The sequence below is a fragment of the Phascolarctos cinereus genome, unplaced genomic scaffold, assembly GCF_003287225.1.
Source record: "Phascolarctos cinereus isolate Bilbo 61053 unplaced genomic scaffold, phaCin_HiC Scaffold_3;HRSCAF=262, whole genome shotgun sequence".
NCBI classification, from domain to species: Eukaryota; Metazoa; Chordata; class Mammalia; order Diprotodontia; family Phascolarctidae; genus Phascolarctos; species Phascolarctos cinereus.
In genome coordinates this window covers 36,519,859-36,542,236 of record NW_027555736.1, presented here as the reverse complement: position 1 = coordinate 36,542,236, position 22,378 = coordinate 36,519,859, and the positions used below count along the sequence as shown (strand labels likewise).

The 22,378-nt window shown below is 38.7% G+C and overlaps 1 protein-coding gene and 1 long non-coding RNA gene across 2 annotated transcripts in view; one reads left to right on the top strand and one right to left on the bottom strand.

Moving 5' to 3' along the window:
• Window positions 1–22,378, top strand: part of LOC144456249 (uncharacterized) — a 37,914-nt gene continuing 15,536 nt past the window's right edge. Inside the window, exon 1 of the long non-coding RNA XR_013485168.1 lies at window positions 1–185. This is a non-coding gene — a long non-coding RNA (uncharacterized LOC144456249). The remainder of the gene's footprint in view (window positions 186–22,378) is intronic.
• Window positions 5,592–21,259, bottom strand: LOC110200639 (cytochrome P450 2C23-like). Its single transcript, XM_078150648.1, has 8 exons — window positions 21,150–21,259; window positions 19,985–20,190; window positions 19,514–19,668; window positions 16,484–16,660; window positions 10,989–11,130; window positions 7,807–7,994; window positions 6,256–6,397; window positions 5,592–5,773 (listed from the first exon to the last, which is right to left on the bottom strand). The coding sequence occupies exons 1-8, from the start codon at window positions 21,257–21,259 to the stop codon at window positions 5,592–5,594; spliced, it is 1,302 nt and encodes a 433-aa protein (XP_078006774.1).

Genomic DNA, 22,378 nt, shown 5'->3' with positions numbered 1-22,378 from the left:
GGTCAGCTGGTAAGCACCTCTGACCATGCACAGGGTCATTTCTGCTTGGTTAGGATCTTAGCTGAAAGTACAAAGTACTTGAAATGGCTTGGGATAAGTAAGGCTTTTCTTCTGACACCTGGAATGTTCCCTTCTCCATTACTGCCTGACACTTCAATACTTTGGCAATCTATGATTTCTTCCAGGTAAGTCTTTCATCCCCCAACCTGACCACCTTGAGCCCCCTATAATTTAGTTGATGGTCTTTCGGTGACTGTAGCCAAATCATTCATGACTCTCTGGCCAACCGGGTGCTGAACCTCTCTCAACCTAGCTCATCTGGTTCTCAGACACTAGAAGGTGCATGCTCACAAACCTTTGCCAGCTTGACAGAAGCTGCTAAAGTTTTATATTGTTAAATTTTATTTCTTTTATATTTTAGGAGTCTAAAGACATCTCCATGTTCTGAGGAGGTAAAAGAGCAGGACTTTGTTGTGGCTCTTTTGCTCATTATCCTTGGTGTTTCAGTGATTTCCTTCTGTCCTACTATCAGTCACTCTCTGTCAACACTTCCCCCTTCACTTATGAGCAAACCCTTGAAGCTTAACTCACCATCCTTGTGCTGGAGGGTATGGGCAGCTACTGACCTGAGGCCCTGCCCAGAGTGGCCTCTGGGGTAGGGTGGCAGGACTGAACTCAGCTGGATTTCCAGTCCTGTTTTCAACAAGCTGATTATTACCATGGACTCTAGCAGGTTTTCCTTCTATTCAATTCCTCCCTCTACTCTCCTTCTTTCCTGCCTGCAACTGGGCAAAATCAGCTCCTGCCAATTCTTCAGAGGTAAAGGATAGTATTTGAACAGAATTGCTGGAACATGATTTTAGGGAACCCAGACTTAATAACAATGTTTATTCTCAGCTTACCTGCCACCTCCTACAAGCCCATCTGCATTCAAGAACAGCATCCAGTGAGCAGCAAAGAAGGCATTACAAAAAGAGATGATATTTCTTGGGCTCTTTTTATTTTGAAAATCCTTTATATACACTATTCTGCATTAGCTTCAAGTATCTCTAAGATAGAGGTAGTGCCAAATTACTACCTCCATTTTAAAAAATGGGACAAGTGAGGCTCAAGGTGAAATGACTTTTCCAACTGTCACAGCTAGTAAGGGGCAGTGCCAGGACTCCATTATGCCATGGTTAAGTGCATTCTGGAACGAATGAACCAAATATTTACAAAGTTCCAGTGTTACCACAAATTGGAAATGACTGTACCACCATGTGCAGCCTCAATAGACCTGAATGAAAAGTCCTTGGTGATTCAGCAGGTGGAAACCAATCCCAGAATAAAGCCCCCTTACCTGGAAGAGGAACTTAGGGATGTTTTGTGGCTTGAGCTGGAGGAAGTTCCCAAAGGCGGACAAAGGAAGTGGACCTGCAGGGAGTTTCCCCACCTCTACCTCTGCCTCTTCACACAAACAGGATGATGAGGGAAGAAAAAGCTCAAGCCACAAGGCCACGGATGACAAATCCCCACAGGTCCATTGCCCTATGGTTGGTGCCTACAGCGGACAGATGCCCAAAGACTATTATGTCTTTTAGGAAAGGGGTGGGACTGAGGAGTCAATGATAAAACTGGCATTATGAAGGAAGCTAGAAATGTCCTCTCATCATTTTAATTGTGAAGTTTAAAGATGAAGAAGTAGTTTGAAAAAATGTTTTGAAAAATAATCTGCTATAGCTGGTTAATACTATTTTATTGAAGTAACCAAGAATAGTCAATAACAAAGTTCACCTCTTTCCGTTTGTTGTTTGTTGTTCAGCTATTTCAGTTGTGTCTGACTCTTCATAATGCCAGGCTCAATTTTCTTGGCAAAGGAATGGTTTGCCCTTCCCTTTTCCATGTCATTTTACAGATGAGGAAAGTGGGGCAAACAGAGTTAAGTGACTTCCCCAAGGTCACGCAGCTAGTAAGTTTCTAAGCTGAATTTGAACTCAGGTCTTCCTGACTCCAAGTAGGCCTAGCACTCTGTCCACTGCACGCACCTAGCTGTCCCTTGGGTCTTTTTAATTTTTTAGTTGATATCATTTGTTTTTGTAATGCCTCCATTTCAAAATGTATCCTCCCCTGCTGCTTTGCCCAGCAAATCATCTCTCTTTAAAAATTTTTATTCATTTTGACCTTAAATAAAAAAGACAAAAAAAAACCATTTCTACTTACAGCACAAGAAAAGAATTCAATATAAAACCATAAATTTCCATTTCACACTGTTTTTTAAGAAAACTATATAATGTATTACGCATCATTTTCAATGCTAACCTGTTTTTCCATGGTTTGTTCTAATTTTTCTTTTGTTCTCTGCTGTGCAGTTTAAATTTTTTTCCTTCCTTCCCAACCAACCCTAGAGAAAGCTACTGTGTGTGTGTGTGTGTGTGTGTGTGTGTGTGTGTGTGTGTAAGCTTTTCCAAGGAAGGCAGGGATTATCTTTTATGTTCTTTTTTATCTTCAGCACTTAGCACAGTGCTCAGAACATAGTAGGTGCTTAAGAAATGTTTATTGACTGATTTACCAAGTATATAGAGGGGAGTGAAATGTGAAAAAAAATTGGAAATGTAAGAAGGGGTTATGTAGTGATGGACAGAGTTTTGGGAGGCACCCGTGGTTGATATGGATGCCCTGGGTGAAGATGGAGAAAAGGAAACTGAGGAGGAGTTATGCAGGTGGGAGAAGTACTAGAAGAGGCAGCATAATTGAGTGGACTAACAGCTGGCATTGGAGTCATGAAAGACCTGGGTTTATGTTGTGTCTAGGTGACCCTGGGCCTGTCACTTGACCTCTCAGCAGCCCAAGAAACTTGGTTTAAAATTGTAAGATATGGACCAAATATAAGTGTTTAGGAACATTTTGATAGCTTTTCATTACTCTCCACATATTTTAAAGAGCTAATGTTTCATTCTTGTCTTTTCTTATGTGACTTTGAATATTTAGGTCATTGATTCTTTGGAATTTGTCATGTCTCATGTAAGTTTCTTGATTATTTACTTTGGGGAGGAGAGGCATATTGCTATTCTGTTCTCTCAGCAATTTTGTGCATATATCACTTTCCTGAATAAAATAGAGGCTTTTAAAGGGGGGAGGGTTGGTGAATTGAATATTAGGCAAGCTAGATTTTGAAAAAAAAAATCTTCAGTTTTCAGAGTAACTAATCTTATCCTTACCATCACATGGGGATGGTCACAGTTGTAGAGAGAGATTGCTCTCAAAAAAATCGGAAGATGAAGATTGATAAAAAGGCAACAGAATTTTTCAGTTAAGGGACACTTTGATCTTAGGGAGAGCAGTTTCTATTGAGTAATGAAAATGGCAGCCAGATTATGGAATGGGGAGTTAAGTAGGAGGTGAGAAAGTAGAGGCTAATGGATAGATCATTCTTCTAGGAGATTGACCATGCAAGGAAGGAGTGGCAAAGAAGGGCAATATAATTGAGGTTGAAGACAGCATGTAGAGGGATTCCCAGGTGGCTTTCATGCTGGCCATATGTGATTCAGCACCCCTGAACCTTTAAGATGAAAAGCCAGTCGTGCAGGACTCAGATGTCCTATGCCTCCCGGAGTTGAAGCAAACCCACCTCCTCCACTGAACCAGAAGAGCTGTTGTTAATTCAGCAGGTATTCAAAAAGGCATGTTGCATCAGTTTGAAGAGCCAAGAGTGCTGAGTAACACAAAGCAATAAGAAGCAGACAGGGAAACTCTGGAGTTAGGTTTTATTGTTTTAAGAATGAGGGAGATGTGAATGTTTGTAAGCAGTAGGGAAAGAAGCAGTTGATGTGGAGAGATTGAAAATTAAGAAAAGACATGGGAGGATAGAAGGCACAAGTTGTCAGAAGAGAAAGGAGGAGCTGTGATTAAGGGCCCACGTAGAGGAGGTGGTAGTTGCAAGCAGAAATTTCTATTCCTCCTCCTCCCTCTCCCATACTGGAATAAAAAAAAAAAAAGGAAGTGTGTGTGTGTGTGTGTGTGTGTGTGTGGTGTGTGTGTGTGTGTGTGAAGGAGAGGTGATGTAGAACATAGGATTTGGAAAATAATAAATTACCAATAGATATTGTAAATTTTTTCAGTGAAATATTGAGTTCAGTATTCCGGTGAGAGAGAAAGGGACATGTGAGAGGATTCAGTAGAAAAGAGAAATCTTAGAATAGATGCTGAAGGGAGGGAGATCACGAGTCAGAGATGAGTTCTGGGTTCAGTAGCAAGCCTACAGTAACACAGAAGTCAAGTGGTTGTTGGAATTTGATAGTTTATGCACGTCTCCATAGGGCAAGAGAAAAAGGGATTCTGACATGAAGGTCAATTTAAGATAGAACCAACTGACTTCTGGGTCAAGATATTGAAAGGAGGCAAGAGATGGAGTGAGGACCTGTAAAAACAAGGAAGCATGGAAGTGAAAAAAAAAAGAGTTGATGCAGAAGATGTGAGCCTCAGAATGTAATGGCAATGTGTTAATAGTGTATAGAATGCTGTACTTGGACTCTGAAAAATGTGGGTCTGAATTCTGCCTATAACACTTTAGGGCTCTGTGGCCATAGGTAAGTCCTATGATGTCTATGAACTAAGAACTCACTCAGACATAGCTACCGAGTTATACTTGAGTTCTGACCTGCTCTTGGACTACCCACAAAATCATAGATCCTTGACAGATAGATGGATTGTGTTATGTTGTAGCATGAAGGTGATCTTGGGTGGTCAGGATCTAAACTCTGGAAGATTCTACAACACTAGAAAGTTATAGGTCCATCAATGAGCAGTGAATTGGGCACCTGGTGACCTTCCTAGTCAATAGCAGAGAAGTCTACCACTAGTGTGGCTGTCATCAGGGGATAGTTCTCCTTTGACTATAACCTTTGGAAATGGTCCACTAAATCATGGATGGGTGGATTGACATTCTCCACTGATCCACATATCATAGATTGAGAAGCAGTTGAGAACACTGAGTCCATGTTGTCTAACCTATTCATTGCAGAGATGAAATATCTGACATGAGAATAGTGAAGTGACTTGTCCAAGGCCACACACATTGTTAGTATTAGAGGCAAGATTGTTCCCAGGTCCTCTGCCCTCAAAGTCAAGGCTCCTTCTGTATTACCATGCTGCTTCTGAAGTCATGAATCTTCAGTGTATGGAAGTGAAGACACACATTCGCACACCAGGAGTTATTAGCAACACAACTGTTTTTTATTGTTCTCCAAATTCACAAACAAGTTCTATACAATACAAAATAAGAACATGCTTGAGGATATTTGAAAAGAAGAGTATAAGTGGTTTTTTGAGAGATGTTTTACATATCTTCCTCCACACCTTAAAACTAGAATTGAGGATGTAGTTGGAGAGATTGGTGAGAGGGTTGCAAATGAATGTCTATAATGTAGCCCCTATAACATAATGACATAACATACTCTGCATGGCCATCTTATCTCTGAAATGTAAGAATCATTTTAATCAATAGGTGGGAATTTCTTTTTCCTTCAAGGGGATTCCAGTCAAAAATGTGAGAGTATAGGGTCCAGAAGATGAAACCAGCTGGCTAATTTACCAAATCAATTTTGTCTTCTTACTTAATGAGGAAGAAAGCATAGTTGGTAATGTGGTGGAACAGTGAAGAATCCAACCTGATTGGTCTTGATGCTAATTGCATTTGGATCTCCAACTGGTTTGAGGGTGAAGTTCTGCAGAATGGTGGTAAGGAACAAAAACAACTCCATCCTTGCCAGGCCCTCTCCAAGACAAGACCGTTTTCCTGAGAAAAAAAAAATGTGCTTAGAAATCTTCATGCAATATCAGTGTCAGCCAAAGTGAAATAGGACAATAGTGAGGAAAAGAATAAAAGTGAAGTATATAGATGGGCAGAAATGGTGAGAACTATTAATGTGGTTTATATTTCAGCCATTACTGGTCACTAGAGGGGAGGAAGGAATTCCTTCTTCGTACCATTCTAACCATGATGAGCCCTTGTGCAGTGGATCTTGCAATGGAGTCATGGTTCCACTAAAATGTGGGGGCTTATAAGCCATCCAAGAGGCTCTTCTCATCTCTTGAGGCTCTGAGAAGAAGCTAGGCCATGGGAATACTAGAAAAGGCAATGTGTCATATGCCACAGTGGGGCGATGTGTCCTCCAAAGAACTACCAGGAGGAGGCTCCAGCAGAGGAGGGTGGGGCAGGGAACTGAATCCTCCTTGTAGAGTGAGAGGTAGAGATGGGAAGGGTATTTTTTTTTTTACCAATGGAAAAAGGCATGAAGTAGTCACTTTTCTTGAATTTCCCATTCTTATCCAAGAAGTGCTGGGGGTCAAACTGGTCAGGGTTGAGAAACTCTTTGCTGTCATATAAAACTGAGGACAGCACTGGCAAGATTGTTGTTCCCTGGAGGGAAGAAATTCCAAGGCACAGTCAGTTATCATCATGAATATCCTTGATATCACAGTCCCAAGAATCTTCAATGACTCCCTGTTGTCTCTAGTACAAAATGCACACTCCTTTGTGTATGGTATAGACTGGGATGTCTAGCCATTGAGAATCTGCATAGGCACCAGTCTAGCTTTCCTGGTTGATCTCTCCATTATTGTCCCCATTATGCCCTCCTTAGTGTTCAAACTAAACTGATACAACTGCTGTTCCCCAACCACAAGGCTCCTTGTCTGGTCTTCATGCCTTTATAATGGCCATGTCCCAATGCCTGGAAGGCACTCCTTGCTCACTTCGGCTTTTTAACATCCCCAGCTTTTTTCAAGGATTTGCTTGGGTACCCCTTCCTACAGGAAGCCTTGGCAAAGGCCCTGAGATCTTTGTGCTCACTCTGTCCCCTCAGTCCCTTGGTCTATACTTCATGTCTACACCTGCTGTCTGTGTGACTCTGGGGAGTGGAATGGCCAGTGCATTAGACAATGCTTAAAGCCTCTAGGGGCAGACCAAGGCTTCCTTCTGAGGGAGTTGATTCAGCAGGAAGCCACTCTGCTAATCAAATCACAGCTTGGGTCTGAAGTAAAGAAATAATACTTTGTGTGGACTTCTCTGGTTCCAAATTGTTCTCACTCCTGCAGAAGCTAAAGTCCCTAATGGTCAAAATCCCTTCTATTCTTGCCTCTTGTCAATAGCATTTGGCCTAGGAATTCTCACATAGACGATTCTTACTGAACTTTGATAATTTAAACTGAACAATGCACTCAATAGGGTATATTAAATGTGAAATTAGGCAACATGCTCCCTTCCTCTTTCTCTGAGGGACGATAGTTCTACTCAGCCATTGCCAGGAAACTTCAATCTGATTCAGTTAAATTCAGTCAATGCTTTTTTTTTATTATCCCCTGGAAAGCAGTACTTTAGAGTCTAAAGACATATGTTCTATTTTCAAGTCCAACATTTTTAAATGATCTTGGACAAATCACTTGACCTGAGACTCAGTGTCTCCATCTGCACAATGGGACAGATAATACTATTTACACAATCCTCTTCACTGTCTAGTAAAAAGGAATAAAGAAAATTTTCACTTGAGCAATCTCAATTTGTTATTTTCACTGTACATTTTCTTTCCAAAGTGTTGCCATGGTGAATGAGAAGCAGGGAGAACCAAGATAAGTATACACTTTCCCTTATTCTGCATTCAGCACCACATCTCAGTTAGCCCCATGTAACAAAAGACTGCCTTAAGGAGAACTTCATGTGAGATCATGACAATGGGACTAATTTTTCTCATGTCTAAAGTGTGATCACTGCACCATATGATATTTGAGATGTCTTTTGACACTAAATCCCATGGTTTTATGACTGCTGACCTTAGGGAGTACATAATTTTTGAACTTGACATCCTGGTTGACTGCATGGTGCAGGTTGAGAGGTAGGAGGTCACTGAATCTTTGTACTTCATGCACCATAGCATCCATGTAGGGCATATCTTGTCTGTCCGTTATGGAAGGAACTCGAATGTGTCCAATCACATGATCAATTTCCTCATGAATTTTTGCTGCAGGGACAAAAAAACAGGAAAAAACAACTGAGCTTCCTGGTCTCCTGAGAATGCCAACAGAGCCTGTGTGGAGTGTTTGCCTGATCATGGGACCTAAGATGACTCTCAGTGGGCTCAGTGTCCTCCTTCTACACAGTCCAGGAAGGAAAGGCTTTTTCTTTTCTTTTCTTTTCTTTCCTTTCCTTTTCTTTTCTTTACTTTTCTTTTTCTTTTCTTTTCTTTCTTTCTCTCTTTCTTTCTTTAATTTACAATTTATTTATTTATTTTTAGTTTTCAACATTCACTTCCACAAGATGTTGAGTTCCTAACTTCTCCCCATCCCTCCCCTCCCCCATCCCATGAAAGCTTATGTTCTGATTCCCCCTTCACCCAATCTGTTCTCCCTTGTATTACCCCTTCTCTTATCCCCTTTCCCTTTTATTTTCCTGTAGAGCAAGATAGATTTTTATACACTTTTGCCTGTATATCTTATTTCCCAGCTGCATGGAGAAACAATTTCCAAAATTTGTTTCTAAAACTTTTAGTTCCAAATTCTTTCCCTTCCTCCCTTCCTCCCCACCCTCATTGAGAGGACAAGCAATTTTACATAGGCTATACATGTGCAGTCATTCAAAACACTTCCATAATAATCATGTTGTGAAAGAGTATATTTTCCTCCATTCTATCCCAGCCCCCATTTATTCTATTCTCTCCTTTGTCCCTGTACCCCTCAAAAGCGTTTGCTTCTGATTACACCCTCCCCCAATCTTCCCTCCCTTCTATCACCCTTCTCTCTCTTATTCCCTTCCCTTCTACTTTCCTGTAGGGTAAGATAAATTTACATACCGAGGTTGTATATGTTATTCCTTAAGCCAAATCTGATGAGAGTAAAGTTCACTCATTCCTTCTCACCTCCCCCCTCTTCCCCTCCACTGTAAATTCTTTTTCTTGCCTATTTTATGTGAGATAATTTACCCCATTCAACCCCTCCCTTTCTCCATTTCCCAGCACATTCCTTTCTCACTCCTTAATTTTATTTTTTGGATATCATCCCTTCATATTCAACTCACCCTGTGCCCCCTGTCTATATATATTCCCTTTAACTGCCCTAATAATGAGAAAGGTCTCATGAGTTACAAATATCTTTCCATGTAGGAAAGTAAACTTTCCTGCAACTTTAATAAGTCCCTTATGATTTCTCTTTCCTGTTTACCTTTTCATGCTTCTCTTGAGTCTTGTATTTGAAAGTCCATTTTCTATTTAGCTCTGGCTTCTCAAGAACGTATTAATTTCCTCTACATCATTGAATATCAGTTTCTTCCCCTCATTTATTACACTCAGTTTTGCTGGGTGGGTGATTCTTGATTTTAATCCTAGTACCCTTGATCTCCAGAATATCATGTTTCAAGCCCTCAGATGCCTTAACATAGAAGCTGCTAAATCTTATGTCATCCTGATACTTGAATTGTTTCTTTCTGGCTACTTGCAATATTTTCTTCTTGACCTAAGAACTCTGGAATTTGGCTATAATATTCCTGGAAGTTTTCCTTTAGGGATCTCTTCCAGGAGATATTAGTGGATTCTTTCCATTTCTATTTTACCCTCTGGTACAAGAATATCAGGACAGTTTTCCTTGATAATTAGGCTCTTTTTTTTTGTTCATGGCTTTCAGGTAGTCCAATAATTTTTGTTATCTCTACTGTGTCTGTTTTCCATGTCAGTTGTTTTTTCTGAGATATTTCACATTGTCTTCCTTTTTTTTTTCATTCTTTTGGTTTTGTTTTATAATTTCTTTATTTCTCGTAGAGAGATTAGCTTCCATTTGTTGTGTCCTATTTTTATGGAATTCTTTTCCTCAGTGAGCTTTTGGACCTCCTTTTCCATTTGGCCAATTCTTCTTTTTAAGGAATTCTTTTCCTCATTGGCCTTTTGCACCTTTTTTTACCATTTGGTCTAGTCTATTTTTTAAAGTGTTATTTTTTTCAGCATTTTGAGGTATCCTTTAGCAAGCTGTTGTCTCATTTTTCATGATTTTCTTGGATGACTCTCATTTCTCTTCCCAGTTCTTCCTCTACTTCTCTTATAAATGTATAAATTTAGGTGAGGCATAAAACCTATTGAGCCTCATTTTCCTCATCTGTAAAATGGGAATCATAAATTATCTGTCTTCAAAGTTCCCTATACCTCTAAATCTGTTATCCCATGATTTGTAAAATGGAGATAATAACTGCACCCCCATTAGTGTGCATCAAATAAAACAATATATGTTAAGTGATTTGCAAACATTATATCCTCTATATTGATACCAGCTAATATTGTCAAAGAAAGTACATGTCTTCATTTTAATTTCATACTGCTAGTGATGACATTATCATCTTCATTTAAACCATTCACCAGATATGTATCTCAGCTCCTCTCTCAATATCTTAAGTTGCTGAGTCATAGAATCTCGGCATTAGAAATGACCCATTCTCACCTAGAGCCCTCCATGCTTGAACACACATCCTATTTCTGATGGAACGAACAGAGGGTCACTCAGCCTTTGCTTAATAACCTCCAATAAGCAAGAATTCCAGGGCAGCTCATCGGATGTTCTGGTGAATTTTAAGAGCTGGCAAGTCTTTTTCTTACGTGAAGTCTCTGTTTGTCAATTTGCAACTTCTACCCATGGTTCCTCTCTCTGCCTCTTTGGATCCAGCAGAATCAGCCCTGGCAGAATGTAAGGCATTGGAAGAAAGGGGATATTTCATTTAAGTCTTCATATTCCAAGCACAGGACTAAGAATGAACAGTGGGAGCTTCATACATGTTTGTTAAACTGAATTGAATTTCCCTTGATAGACCTTCACACACTTAAATGAATATCACGTCTTGCCCAAGTGTTCTGTTTTCTAAAATGGGCCTGTGGGAGTCATACAACACCAAAAGGTGGAAATGTGGGACCAGCTCCTGAGCAAGGCACATGGTTGGGAAAATAAGCTGGTCTCTAAGCATGGCAATTCCTGTACTTTACCTCGGATTTCAGGATGTTTCAGAATAAGCAGCAGGCCATATCTTAGGGTGCTGCTGGTTGTCTCTGTTCCTGCAGCAAATAAGTCTACTGCAGGTGTTATTAGATTCTCCAAGTCAAATTCAGAGTGGGGATTCTCTTTTTCCTAAAGGAGAGATATAAAAACATGAAGCAATGACAGACAGCAGGGAAAGCCACTAGAAACCATATGAAGTACATAAAGTTTGTCCTAGGAGCCCTCCCCCACTATCATTTCCCTACCCTGAGAGACAAGAACCTTCCTAATGCCCTCAAGATTCTATTGCCCAATCACAGGCTTGCCCTTCCCAGGCAGCCTTCTTTCCCTCAAACAATATGGCATAGTGGATAGAGCACTAGACTTTGAATCAGAAAGTCCTGGATTTAAATTTAGCCTCAGCTAAGATATACGTATGTATGTATGTATGTATCCATGGGAAAGTCGTTTCGTTCCTCAAGGTCCCAGTTTCCTCATATGTAACAGGACAGAGTTGGATCACTTTCACCTGTCTATTTACTATCAATGATATGTATGGTATGGAGAAGACTTAATCAAGTAATTCACTTAAAACCTTATTGACCTGGTGAGTGACCCCTTATACTTATATTTTTCCATAAAACAGGACATGATCTTAGGAAAAGAAGGAGAAGCAGGAGGAGGAGAAAGAGAAGGAGGAGGAGGAGGAAGAGGAGGAGGAGCAAGAGAACTACAACAACAACAACAACAAGAAGGAATTAAAAGGAATTGCAGATTTTCAGAAAAGGAAATTGAAAGGAAGGTTTTGCAGTGGAGAATACAGAATTTCAAATTTTGTAGGGAAAATGAACTTCATTCAGGCAAATTGTGACCAATTAGAAATTTCCTTTTCAAAATCCCCCTTAAGGGGTCATCTAGCTTCAGCTTGAAAGCTTCCACAGATGGGGAATTTGTTATATAATAAAGAATTTCATTCCAGTCTTAGACATTATCCTCATGTGGAAACGAAATGTGTCTCTGTAATTTCAAACCACTGTTATGAGTTCCGTCTCTTGGGAGCAGGGAAGCAAAAGCTTTCTAATCCTTTTGTGTGACAGCCCTTAAAATTCAATGGCTACTGAGGTCCCTTCCAAATCACAAAATCTGTGAAAATCTATGAAATATGCAAGCTCACAGAATTTAGAGCTTAGAAGTATCTTGGACATCACATGATCCAATACAATTCTTTTTACAGAAAATGTGGCCCAGAGAGATGAAGTGATTTTTTTTTAGGCAATTGGAGTTAAGTGACTTGCCCAGGGTCATACAGCTAGTTAAGTGTCAAGTGTTTGGTCTGAGGCTAGATTTGAACTTAGGTCCTCCTGATTTCAGGGCCAGTGCTCTATCCACTGCACCACCTACCTGCCCCATGAAGTGATTTTTTCAAGGTCAAACAGGGAACATGGAAAAACGTGGAACAAAGCTGGGTAGAAGCTCATTTTTTACTCAAAACCAACTGGCAGTGAAAGGAAATGACCAAATGGAGAAGGAAAATGACCAAATAATATAGACCAGGATATAAAACAATGAATATAAGCTATATAATTAAAAACAGATATTCTAGCATCTCTGATAAATGAGAAAACAATGTAGTAAGTATTATAGGACTCTCAGATATAAACCAACACTACCCTAGATGAAGCTAGGTGGCAAAATGGATAGAATGCTGGACTTGGAATCAGGACTTGGCCTTTTAATCCATTTCCTCACCTCAAAAATGGGGATAATAATAGCATCTACCTCCTAGGGTTGTTATAAGCCACAAGAGAGATAATATTTGTAAAGTGCATTGAAATTTTTGAAGCAGGTTATAAATGCTATAGCTATGGTTATTCAAGTGTTTCACAAAGAGAAAAGAATTAAAAGGAGCAAAGGATGAAGATTAGGCTGAAATAAGAGGTCTCAAACATGAAATACTGAATTGACAATTCAGAACATATGCTGAATGATGTGTTAAAAGCTGTATCGATTCTTTTAAGGTGAAACTAGCTGCTTTGTTACTAGAAAATAGAGAAATTTTGACATGAAATACAGAAACAAAAATATTGGAAAACATTGGCTCTCTACAAGCCAAAAGGAGCTTGAAGACAGGACGTGAAATAATTTGATGATCTTATACATCTTAGAAATACGAAATTAATTTTAAATCCTGAATATAATATTTCAATAATGCAAAATGTACAATTGTTAAAAAAAAAACACAGAACAAAATATATTTTTGATAGAATTCAGAGGCTGTCCCTACAGAAAGAATCATCAAACACATCAAGAAATGTAGTGATCAAACATTAGATCCTCAACACTAGACAAGTATTTTGGGCAATGAGAACAAAACCCTTCACCTATCAAGGAAAAGAAATTTGGACAGGTCAGGTACTCCTTCTCTCTGACAAATCAAAGGAGATATTGGAAAACAGTAATATTTAAATTAATTGAGAATGGGTTATAGGTCTACATAAGTAATTCTGGAAATATAAGCTTAACCATGCATGAAATAAGATTGGCTTACAGCCTCAATGTTGAAAAATGAACAATTTTGAAAGATTAATGAATCCATACCAATATAATCCCTAATTATGAGTTCAGAGGACCAGTGATGAAGAATGCTACCTGCCTTCTAAGAAAGAGTTGTTGGAGTAGTATGCAAAATAAGACAGATATTTTTGGATGTGGCAAATATGGGAATTTATTTTTCTTTATTATGCTTATGTGTTAACAAGAGTTTTGTTTATCTATTCTTCACTGAGTGCGAGGATATAAACATTTGATAAAAGAAGATAGCATTATGGAAAAAAAAAACATGGATTTCTGGCATTCCTTAAAAAGGATCTCAAAGTGAGTCAGGTATTTGACCCAGGAAAGTTGAAATCAGACAAGCATAAGGTAAATAAATTAATGAGAAAATATTAAGCAATGCAATCAATACTCTTATGCTTTTATGTCAATTCAACATTATTTTTAAAAATTACACATTGGTTCAGGGCTACTGAAATGAAGGCAAAAAACATAGAGGCAAAAGGAACAAAGATGCAATATTTCTAGGGAAGGTGTTAAAGAAATCTTGGTATCAACCTGGAAGATAGTTTCTAGTGAACATTTCAATAATCTATGTTTTTTTAGCAATATTTTAAATCAGTCCATCAACAAATACATAAGATGTATCTCTTACGTACCAGGCAGACTGCTAGGTGCGTGGGATATAAAGGGAAAGGAAAAAGCAATTCGGTCTCCACCCTCTAGGAGTTTACATTCTACTGAAGGAATGCAATATATTTAAAGGGAAGTACACATGGGATCTGTAGAAAATAAATTCACGGAGATATTTGGGTGGGACACTAACAAAAAGTGGAATAAGGGAAGGCTGCTTGAAGAAGGTATCAGCTAAGTGTAGAAGGACATTAAGGCTGCTAAGAGTTGAGGAAAATGGGTGAGAGCATTCCAGGGATGGGAGCCAGACTGTATAAAGGTAAGTAGGGAAAAGATGGGATATTATGTACAGGGGGCAACAAGGAGGCAGATTTGGCTGGAGCATAGAGAGTGTGGTGAGGAAAATGCACATCCAGGCTAGAAAGAGATGCTGGAGCCAGATTGTGAAGGGCATTAAAAGCCAAAGAGATTAATCTGTGTTGTTTGGATTGACATAGTGAGCCTTGCATTTTATACATGTTTGCTTTGCAAATTTGTGAAGAATACATTGAGAGTCTGGATGCCTGAAGAGCAATTAGGAAGAACTGTCATTGTCCAGATGAGAGATGATGTTAAAGTGAACTAGGGTGGTTGTGGTGTGAATAGAAAAAAATGACAAAGATTTTTGTCATAATAGGGTTCTGAGAGGGAAAAAGAAAAAGACATTTACTTTCTACTCTTTCCTGCTAAACCCCTTCCCCCCTGACATGAGTTATTTGCACAGTTCAGATCAAATGAGAAAGAGGATTGCCTGTTCATCTCAAAATGATTGTTCCTTCTAGAGCAATTTTAATCGATTGGTTTAGACTGTGAGGGAATGAAGGAAATCAGCATTTATCAAGCATTTACTATGTGCCAGGCCCTGGGCTGAGCACCTTACAAATATCATTTCATTTGATCTTTACAATGACTTTAGAAGGCAGATGCTATCATTATCTCCATTTTACAGTTGAAGAAATAGAGGCAGACAGATGTTAAGTGTCTTGCCCAGGCTTATACCATGATAAAATGTCTGAGTCCAGATTTGAACATAAATCTTTCTGATCTTAGGCACAGTACTCTATCCATACCAACACAACATTCCTCTATCAGTCTGACTGCAACTCTGTGGGACTGGAAGACAGTTAAGGATTACTTGGAATGTTGGACAGATGTCCTCATGGCAACTGAGTAAATTTCCGTAGTCAGGGAACAGTATGGGATATTATAAGTGCTCCATTTGTTTTCTGAATTTGTTTGTGGGTTTCTGGGAGACTTTTGTATCTTTGTCATTTTTCTGTGAAGCAAAATAAAGGCTGCCCTTTTCCTGGTATTAGTGGATTTTGAGTGCTTTTATGGAAGCTAGTCACAGCTAGCATTTACATAGTGCTTCAATGTGTGTTTCTTGGTCAGTCATTTCAGTCATGTCCGATCCTTCATGAGCTTATTTTGTGTTTTATTAGCAATGATACTGGAGTGGTTGGCCTTTCCTTCTGCAGTGGCTCAATTTTCAGACAATCACAGGTTAAGTTACTTCCTCATGGTCACACAGCTAGGAAGTGTGTGAGGCTGGATTTAAACTGAGTTCATCCTGACTCCAAGCCATGTATTTCATCTACTGAGCCATCTGCTGCCTCTGTTTTAAAGTAAACAGTATGCTTTACAAACACATCATTTTATCCCCACAGTCACCCAGGGATGTAATGATACTATCACCATTTTACAGGTAAGGAAACAGAGGCAGACGGTGGGAGTATGATTTTGCCCAGGGTTGCCCAGCTAGGAATTGTCTGAAGTTGGCTTTGAACTCAAGTTTTCCTGATTCTAAATCCTGCTGTACATCCATTTCTCTTGTTCAGAGCTTACTTTGTATGTATTAATTTGCATATTATCTCCTCCATTACATTGTATAGCAGGAATTCTCTTTTGCCTCTTTTGTGTCTTCAGCACTTAGTAAAGTACTTGGCACATAGTAGGCTCTTAGTAAATGTTTATTAGTTGATTTCTATTATCATTCTCTAAAACAATATCCTCCTCCAAACATGATAACCCAGATCAGCAGCTCATCACCCAACAAAGCAGAACTCTTCCAATAGTATTTCCCATACAGAGCTCAGATAAAGGACAGAGCAAGAGCAAACAAAAACCCTTTAATAGAAAGCCAATGACATTCTTGGGAGACATGAATACCTTGAGATTCTCTGATATTCCTTCCTGTGCTTTGAAGAGAGTGGCCTGTAAAAATCCTTGGAATATCAGCCTTGCTCCACGAGCAAGCTGTTTCCCCCATGAATCCTACCTGCTGCATTTTGGAAAGGTAGCAGTCAATGTAGACTTGAGGGTTGTTGGGGTCCAGCATCTTTTGATGCTCCTTCACTCTTTCCAAAATGAAGTGTTTCATTTTCTCCAGATTTCTGGAAATTATTTTATGTTTTCCCGGGAGGTACACTCTGAATGCTGGTAAAAAGTTGTAGAACTGCACCCCCCCAAAACCAAAAAGAAAACACATATGTGAGTTTAGTGTCATAAAGAGACAACTTTATATTGCTACTTATAAACTAGTATGTTCTATTCAAAGGAATTGCATTTCTTTTTAAGTTTAATTTTTAAAAATTTTATTAACAAAAAGTGTTTTCTTTTTCATCTTCACTACACGTTGGGAAAAAAGAAAAACAAAACCCTTGAAATACATATACATAGTCAAGCAAACGTAATCCCCACTAGCTATTGCAAAATAGCTAGAAATGTGGATCACATTCTACATCATGGGTCCATTCCCTCCCTGTCAGGAAGAGAGTGGTATGTTTCACCATAGTTCCTCTGGAATCATGGTGGGTCTTTATATTAATTAGAGTACTTGAGCCTTGCATGCTGTTTGTCTTTCCATTGTTTTTGTTATTGTACAAATTGGTTCAGCTCTCTTTACTTGGCATCCATTCATAAAGTCATCATAGGTGTAAAGCTGTCCCTTTCATCATTTTTCAAAGCACAGTAGAATTCTGTTGTATTCATATATCATAATTTATTCAGCTCTCCCTCAATTGATGAGCTGACCCTTAGTTTCCAGTACTTTGTAGCCCCCCTCAAAAATGTATTTAAACTTTTTTTGTATATAACTTTCAATTTTACATGTTTTCTTCTTTTTAATATTTTTTGTGGGATACTGGCCAGAAATGGTATTGCTAGTGCAAAGGACATGCATAATTTACTAACGGGGGAATGACAGGTCCAAATTGCTTTCCAGATTGCCTGAATAATTCAGAGCTACAAGAGTTTGTCAATATGCTGATTTTCCCATAGTCCCTCCAACATATGATATTTACCTTTGTTTAAATACACTTTTAAACATTTGGAAGGATAAATCAAGACTTCTCCACTTTCATAACAGCCATTTGGGGCTAACTTTTGTGTCAGTCTTCAAAGGGTAGTAAAGTTGTAGGCTTCCATTCAGGAAAAAGAAATCTTGGTATTGATTACGAAAGAGGGGAATTTCTAGGAGCTATCAACAGACAAAACATCTTATCTTAAATGGACAAAGCAAGTTTCAGAGTAATACAAAACAGAACTAGAGAAGTCAGAATCCATTTGGCCTTATGGAAGTTCAGGGAGTAAGAATCTCATTTCTCTGACTGAAATGAGCATGGAATAGAGAGAGAAAGTTGAGTAGAAGACAACATTTCTTTCTCCTCTAGAGATGGAACATTCAAAAAGTACAGTGGGGATGGTGATTAGGACTGGGGAGAGGGAAGTTAATTAGAGACTTCAGAAAAAAGGAAAGGTCTGTCACGGGCACCTGTGTCCCTGACAGTGTTTACTTTCCGGTGAGTATGAGAGAGATAAAGAGATACACCGGCCAGGTGGGTAACAGGTTCAGAACCAGTTCCGTTTATTGATCTGAGGGCTGGGGTTCTTATACCCCATTCATGGGAACAGAACCCAGAGTGGAAAAAGCCAAGTATCAACAATAACTTTTCTCATGGTAACAGTAATTGAAGGGAGTCCCCCTCGGAGTCGTCTCCTTGCTTCCTGGTTATCTTTCAAGGTCTGTTGAAAATCCTTCATCTTCTCAAGGGAAAGACAGTGCCTGGGAGAGGTCAGAGAGCCTATGTTCTGACCTAGGTGGCTCTTAGATAATGGACAGGGACAGGAACAACCCAGCCTGACCTAAATCCTGAAACCCATCAGTGCAAGCCCTCAACAATCTTCCCCCACCCCGACTGTTTAACTTGAGAAGATGAAGGGATGAAAAAAATCTCACCTAAAGTATGGTGAGTATATTTTAACAAGCAGGGAAGGAAGAAACACAAAATCAATACAAAACATAGCCAAGGTAAAAAATGCAATAGCAAACTTAATACATTCTTAAAAAGATTAAGTTGATCAACCCAATCTAACAATTTGTTTGCAATATCTTTAGGATCAATACCATCAATACGAGAATCAGCAATTTCATGTTGTATTTTGGATAGCTGGTTAATATCCCAGATAATATTGTCAGAGTACCATGCACCTTGGAACTTATTTAATATTTGTTCAATAGTTACATTATTAAAGTTTGAATACACATATGGAGTTACAGAGATAAATGAATAACAATAATCACATTTCAAATTGAAGCACATTTCTAGTTGTTGTATATGTTTCCCTAATGCAATTATTGATTGTTCTAAAAGATCCAATTCTTGTTGCACCATAGTACCTATATAAATTTGATATTGTAAAATCATAGACCAATTGTAGCATACTGAGTAGTTCAAAATTGGCAGTAATATCATGAAGGGTATTAATATTGAGGGTAATATTAGAACTGTGCCATGCCCTCAATAGGTGGGTACGTCTCTTGTCTCACGAAGCATCATAGGGTAGCAGGGTAATGTAAATAAATGAATATTTATAACCATATTGCAATTGCAACCTTGTTGTCAAGAGTTTCTAACTTATTTCCTAAATACAATGCTGATTGCATTATCGTGCCCGCGACAAAGGTCTAACCATTAAGTAATCTCAGCACTCAAAGTGGGAGGAAGAGAAACATTCTCTTTAGAGCAGAAAGTATAAAATCAATTTCTTTTTATTTTATTTTGTTTTTCAATTAACAGACCTTGTCTCTTCTTGCCTCTTGAATTTAAAATGTTTTTAAATTCTTGTAATATATGTGAATAGTCAAGCAAAACACAAATCCCACATTGTCTGTGTCCAAAAATGTATCTCATTCTGCATATTCAGTGTGTCACCTCTCAGTCAGAAAAAGAGCAGTGCATTTCAAATTAAGTCCTCTGGAATCAATGGCAGTCATTGCATTGGTCAGAATAATTCAGTCTATTGAAACCCAACCCTTTGTTTTCCTGAGCTCCTCCACCGGGCACTGGGCTTCTTCTTGAACTCTCTCTTCAATGCTTCTGTTCCCTATCCCAAAGTTCCTTAGGGTCATGAGGGAAAATCTGCAGAGTTGTTTCCACTTCTCTCCACAACTGGTAACAACTCCTAGGCAAAGGAAAAGAAAAGGACATTTGTCTTTCTAACACTGGAGGTGGATGGGGCACATTGCCCGTGGTGGCCATGGGGATTTTGGCTTAACTCAATGACCAAGTTTAATTTTATTTAATTCATAAGAAAATACAATGCAGCATGGTAGTTATTAGGTACCTACCTCATGAAAGTTTTGTCCTAGGTGCTGAGAATACAATATAAAAATGAAACCAGTAACTATTTGGGGGGGGGTTGGGGGATACTTTTTACTGGATATGTTCTGCCATACCCTTTTCTTTCTCCATGACTCTTTTAAATATACTAAACTTACCTTGCCCTTTGATTACATCTTCAAATATTGGAACAATTCCTCTGTCTACAAATGCATCTCCTTGAGCAATTAGAGCTTCCTTCATAATGTTATATCCCTGTAGCACTACAACACGCTGGGTTCCCAATTTAAGAGTATAGATGGGGCCATATTTTTCAGCCAGCTGTGAAAAGAATGCCACAAAATAGGAGTGGATCAAGGTGAAACTTTAGAAAGTTGGAATTTACTCCCACAACCACCTCATAATATGCCATATACATGTGTCCATATGTTTACCTATGCATGCATGGGATCATATGTTGTTAATGAATTCTGGGTGTACAAAGTCATAAGCATGGGACAACAAAATAGTATTCTTATTCCTTTTAGTTTGCTCCTTGGGAATCACTGTCATTATATGGCATAGTATCTTTGTCAGGTAAAGTTTCCTTGTGTACTCCAAAGGTAACTTTCTAGTGTAAAGAGGTTCTAAAAAAGGGGGGCGGAGGGGGCTGGGGTTGATGTTGGGTAGATGACCTATGGGAGATATATAGGAAGACATGGAGGAAGGCCACATAGGGTGCAGAGGGGATTGCCATCTTCTAACAAAACCTATATACTCTTGTTGCCTCTTCCCTCCTTTCTGAAATATTTGCAGTATTTTTTCAGTAATCAACACTCAACTCCAACTGAGCTTACTAAAGCTACTAATGGTCTCTGAATAATCAAATCTGATGGACTTATCTCAATCCACATTCATCTAGACTTCTTTACAGCATTTGACACTGTTGACTACACTCTATTCTTAGGACCCTCTTTTCTCTGGGTTTCTCTAATCATTTCTTGTTGGAAGGCCACATTAACATTTTGCTGTAATCAAATAAGGCCACATTCAAGAAACTTCAATTATATATCCTTAAAAATGTACATCATTTTGTAAAAAATCTAACCACTATGTACTTACTAATTTCAAAAATGAAAACTATTCATTAATCTTAAAGTTAACTCACCTTCTAATGACTTTGTTTTTTGTTTGTTTTTTTATTTTTTGGTGAGGCAATCAGGGTTCAGTCAGTTGCCCAATGTCATAGCTAGTCAGTATCAAGTGGCTGAGGCTGGATTTGAACTCAGGTACTCCTGACTCCAAAGCCGGAGCTCTATCCACTGTGCCACCTAGCTGCCTCACCTTCTAATGACTTTGTTGTGTCTACTCTTTTTTTTAGAAAGCATTTGGGTATTTGGTTGTAGCATGGATGTCCATAGTTTTGCTTCCTCCTCTAGATGGGTATCAGTCATTCGTGACTTCAGGGTGGAGTTGTGAATTATCCAACCATTGTGGAGAGGAATTTGGAACTATGCCCAAAGGTCAACCAAACTGTGCATACCCTTGATCCAGCAATACCACTACTAGGTCTGTATCCAAAAGGGAGCATAAAAATGAGAAAAGGACCCACACGTACAAAAATATTACTAGCAGCTCTTTGTGTGGGAGCAAAGAATTGGAAATTGAGGGGACCCATCAACTGCAGGATGGCTGAACAAATTGTGGTATATGAATGTAATGGAATACTATTATACTGTAGGAAATGATGAGCAAGCAGATTTCAGAAAAACCTGGAAAGACTTATATGAACTGATGCTGAGTGAAATGAGCAGAACCAGGAGAACATTCTAAGCAATAACAGCAATATTATGTGACAATCAGCTTTGATGGACTTAGCTCTTCTCAGCAACACAATGATCTAAGATTTTTCCAAAAGACTCACAATGGAAGATGCCATCCATATCCAGAGAAAGAACTATGGAGTCTGAATGCAAATCAAAGCATACTATTTTCACTTTTTTGTTTTTTTTCTTTCTCATGGTTTTTCCCTTTTGTTCTGATTTTTCTTTCACAACATGACTAATGTCAATATTTTTAATATGACTGTACATAAATAACCCTTATAAGATAGCTTGCCATCTTGGCAAAGTGGGAGTGGGGAGAAAGAAAAACCTTATAAAACTGAATGTTGAAAACTATCTATACATGTAATTGGAAAAAAATAAAATATTATTAAGTGGGAAAACAAAAAAAGGCAGCTTCAAGTTTCTACAGGGAGCCCAACAAAAAAACTACGCAACACTTGAGGAGAAAATCTTAAGGACTCCATAAGAAGGCCTTTCAAAAATTGAGGTTCCTCTTTGCTAGATATGTATTGTTGAGCTTCTTTCCCCATGGAAAATATATGTACTTGTCAGAATATATGACACAGGTTTCTGGGATAATGTTTCATCCGACAATTCTTTTTAAAATATTAATTAATTAATTTACTTTTAGTTCTCAACATTCACTTCCATAAGATTTTGAGCTCCAAATTTTCTCCCCCTCCCTTCCCTTCCCCCGCCCCAAGACAGCATGCAATCTGATATAGG

Coding starts and splice junctions, on each gene's coding strand:
- LOC110200639 (XM_078150648.1), bottom strand. CDS start 21,259: ATGACTGATACCCATCTAGAGGAGGAAGCAAAACTATGGACATCCATG. Junction 19,669..19,984: donor AGATGTAATCAAAGGGCAAG/GTAAGTTTAGTA, acceptor TCCTTTGCCTAG/GAGTTGTTACCAGTTGTGGA. Junction 5,774..6,255: donor CTTCATGCCTTTTTCCATTG/GTAAAAAAAAAA, acceptor TTTTTTTCTCAG/GAAAACGGTCTTGTCTTGGA.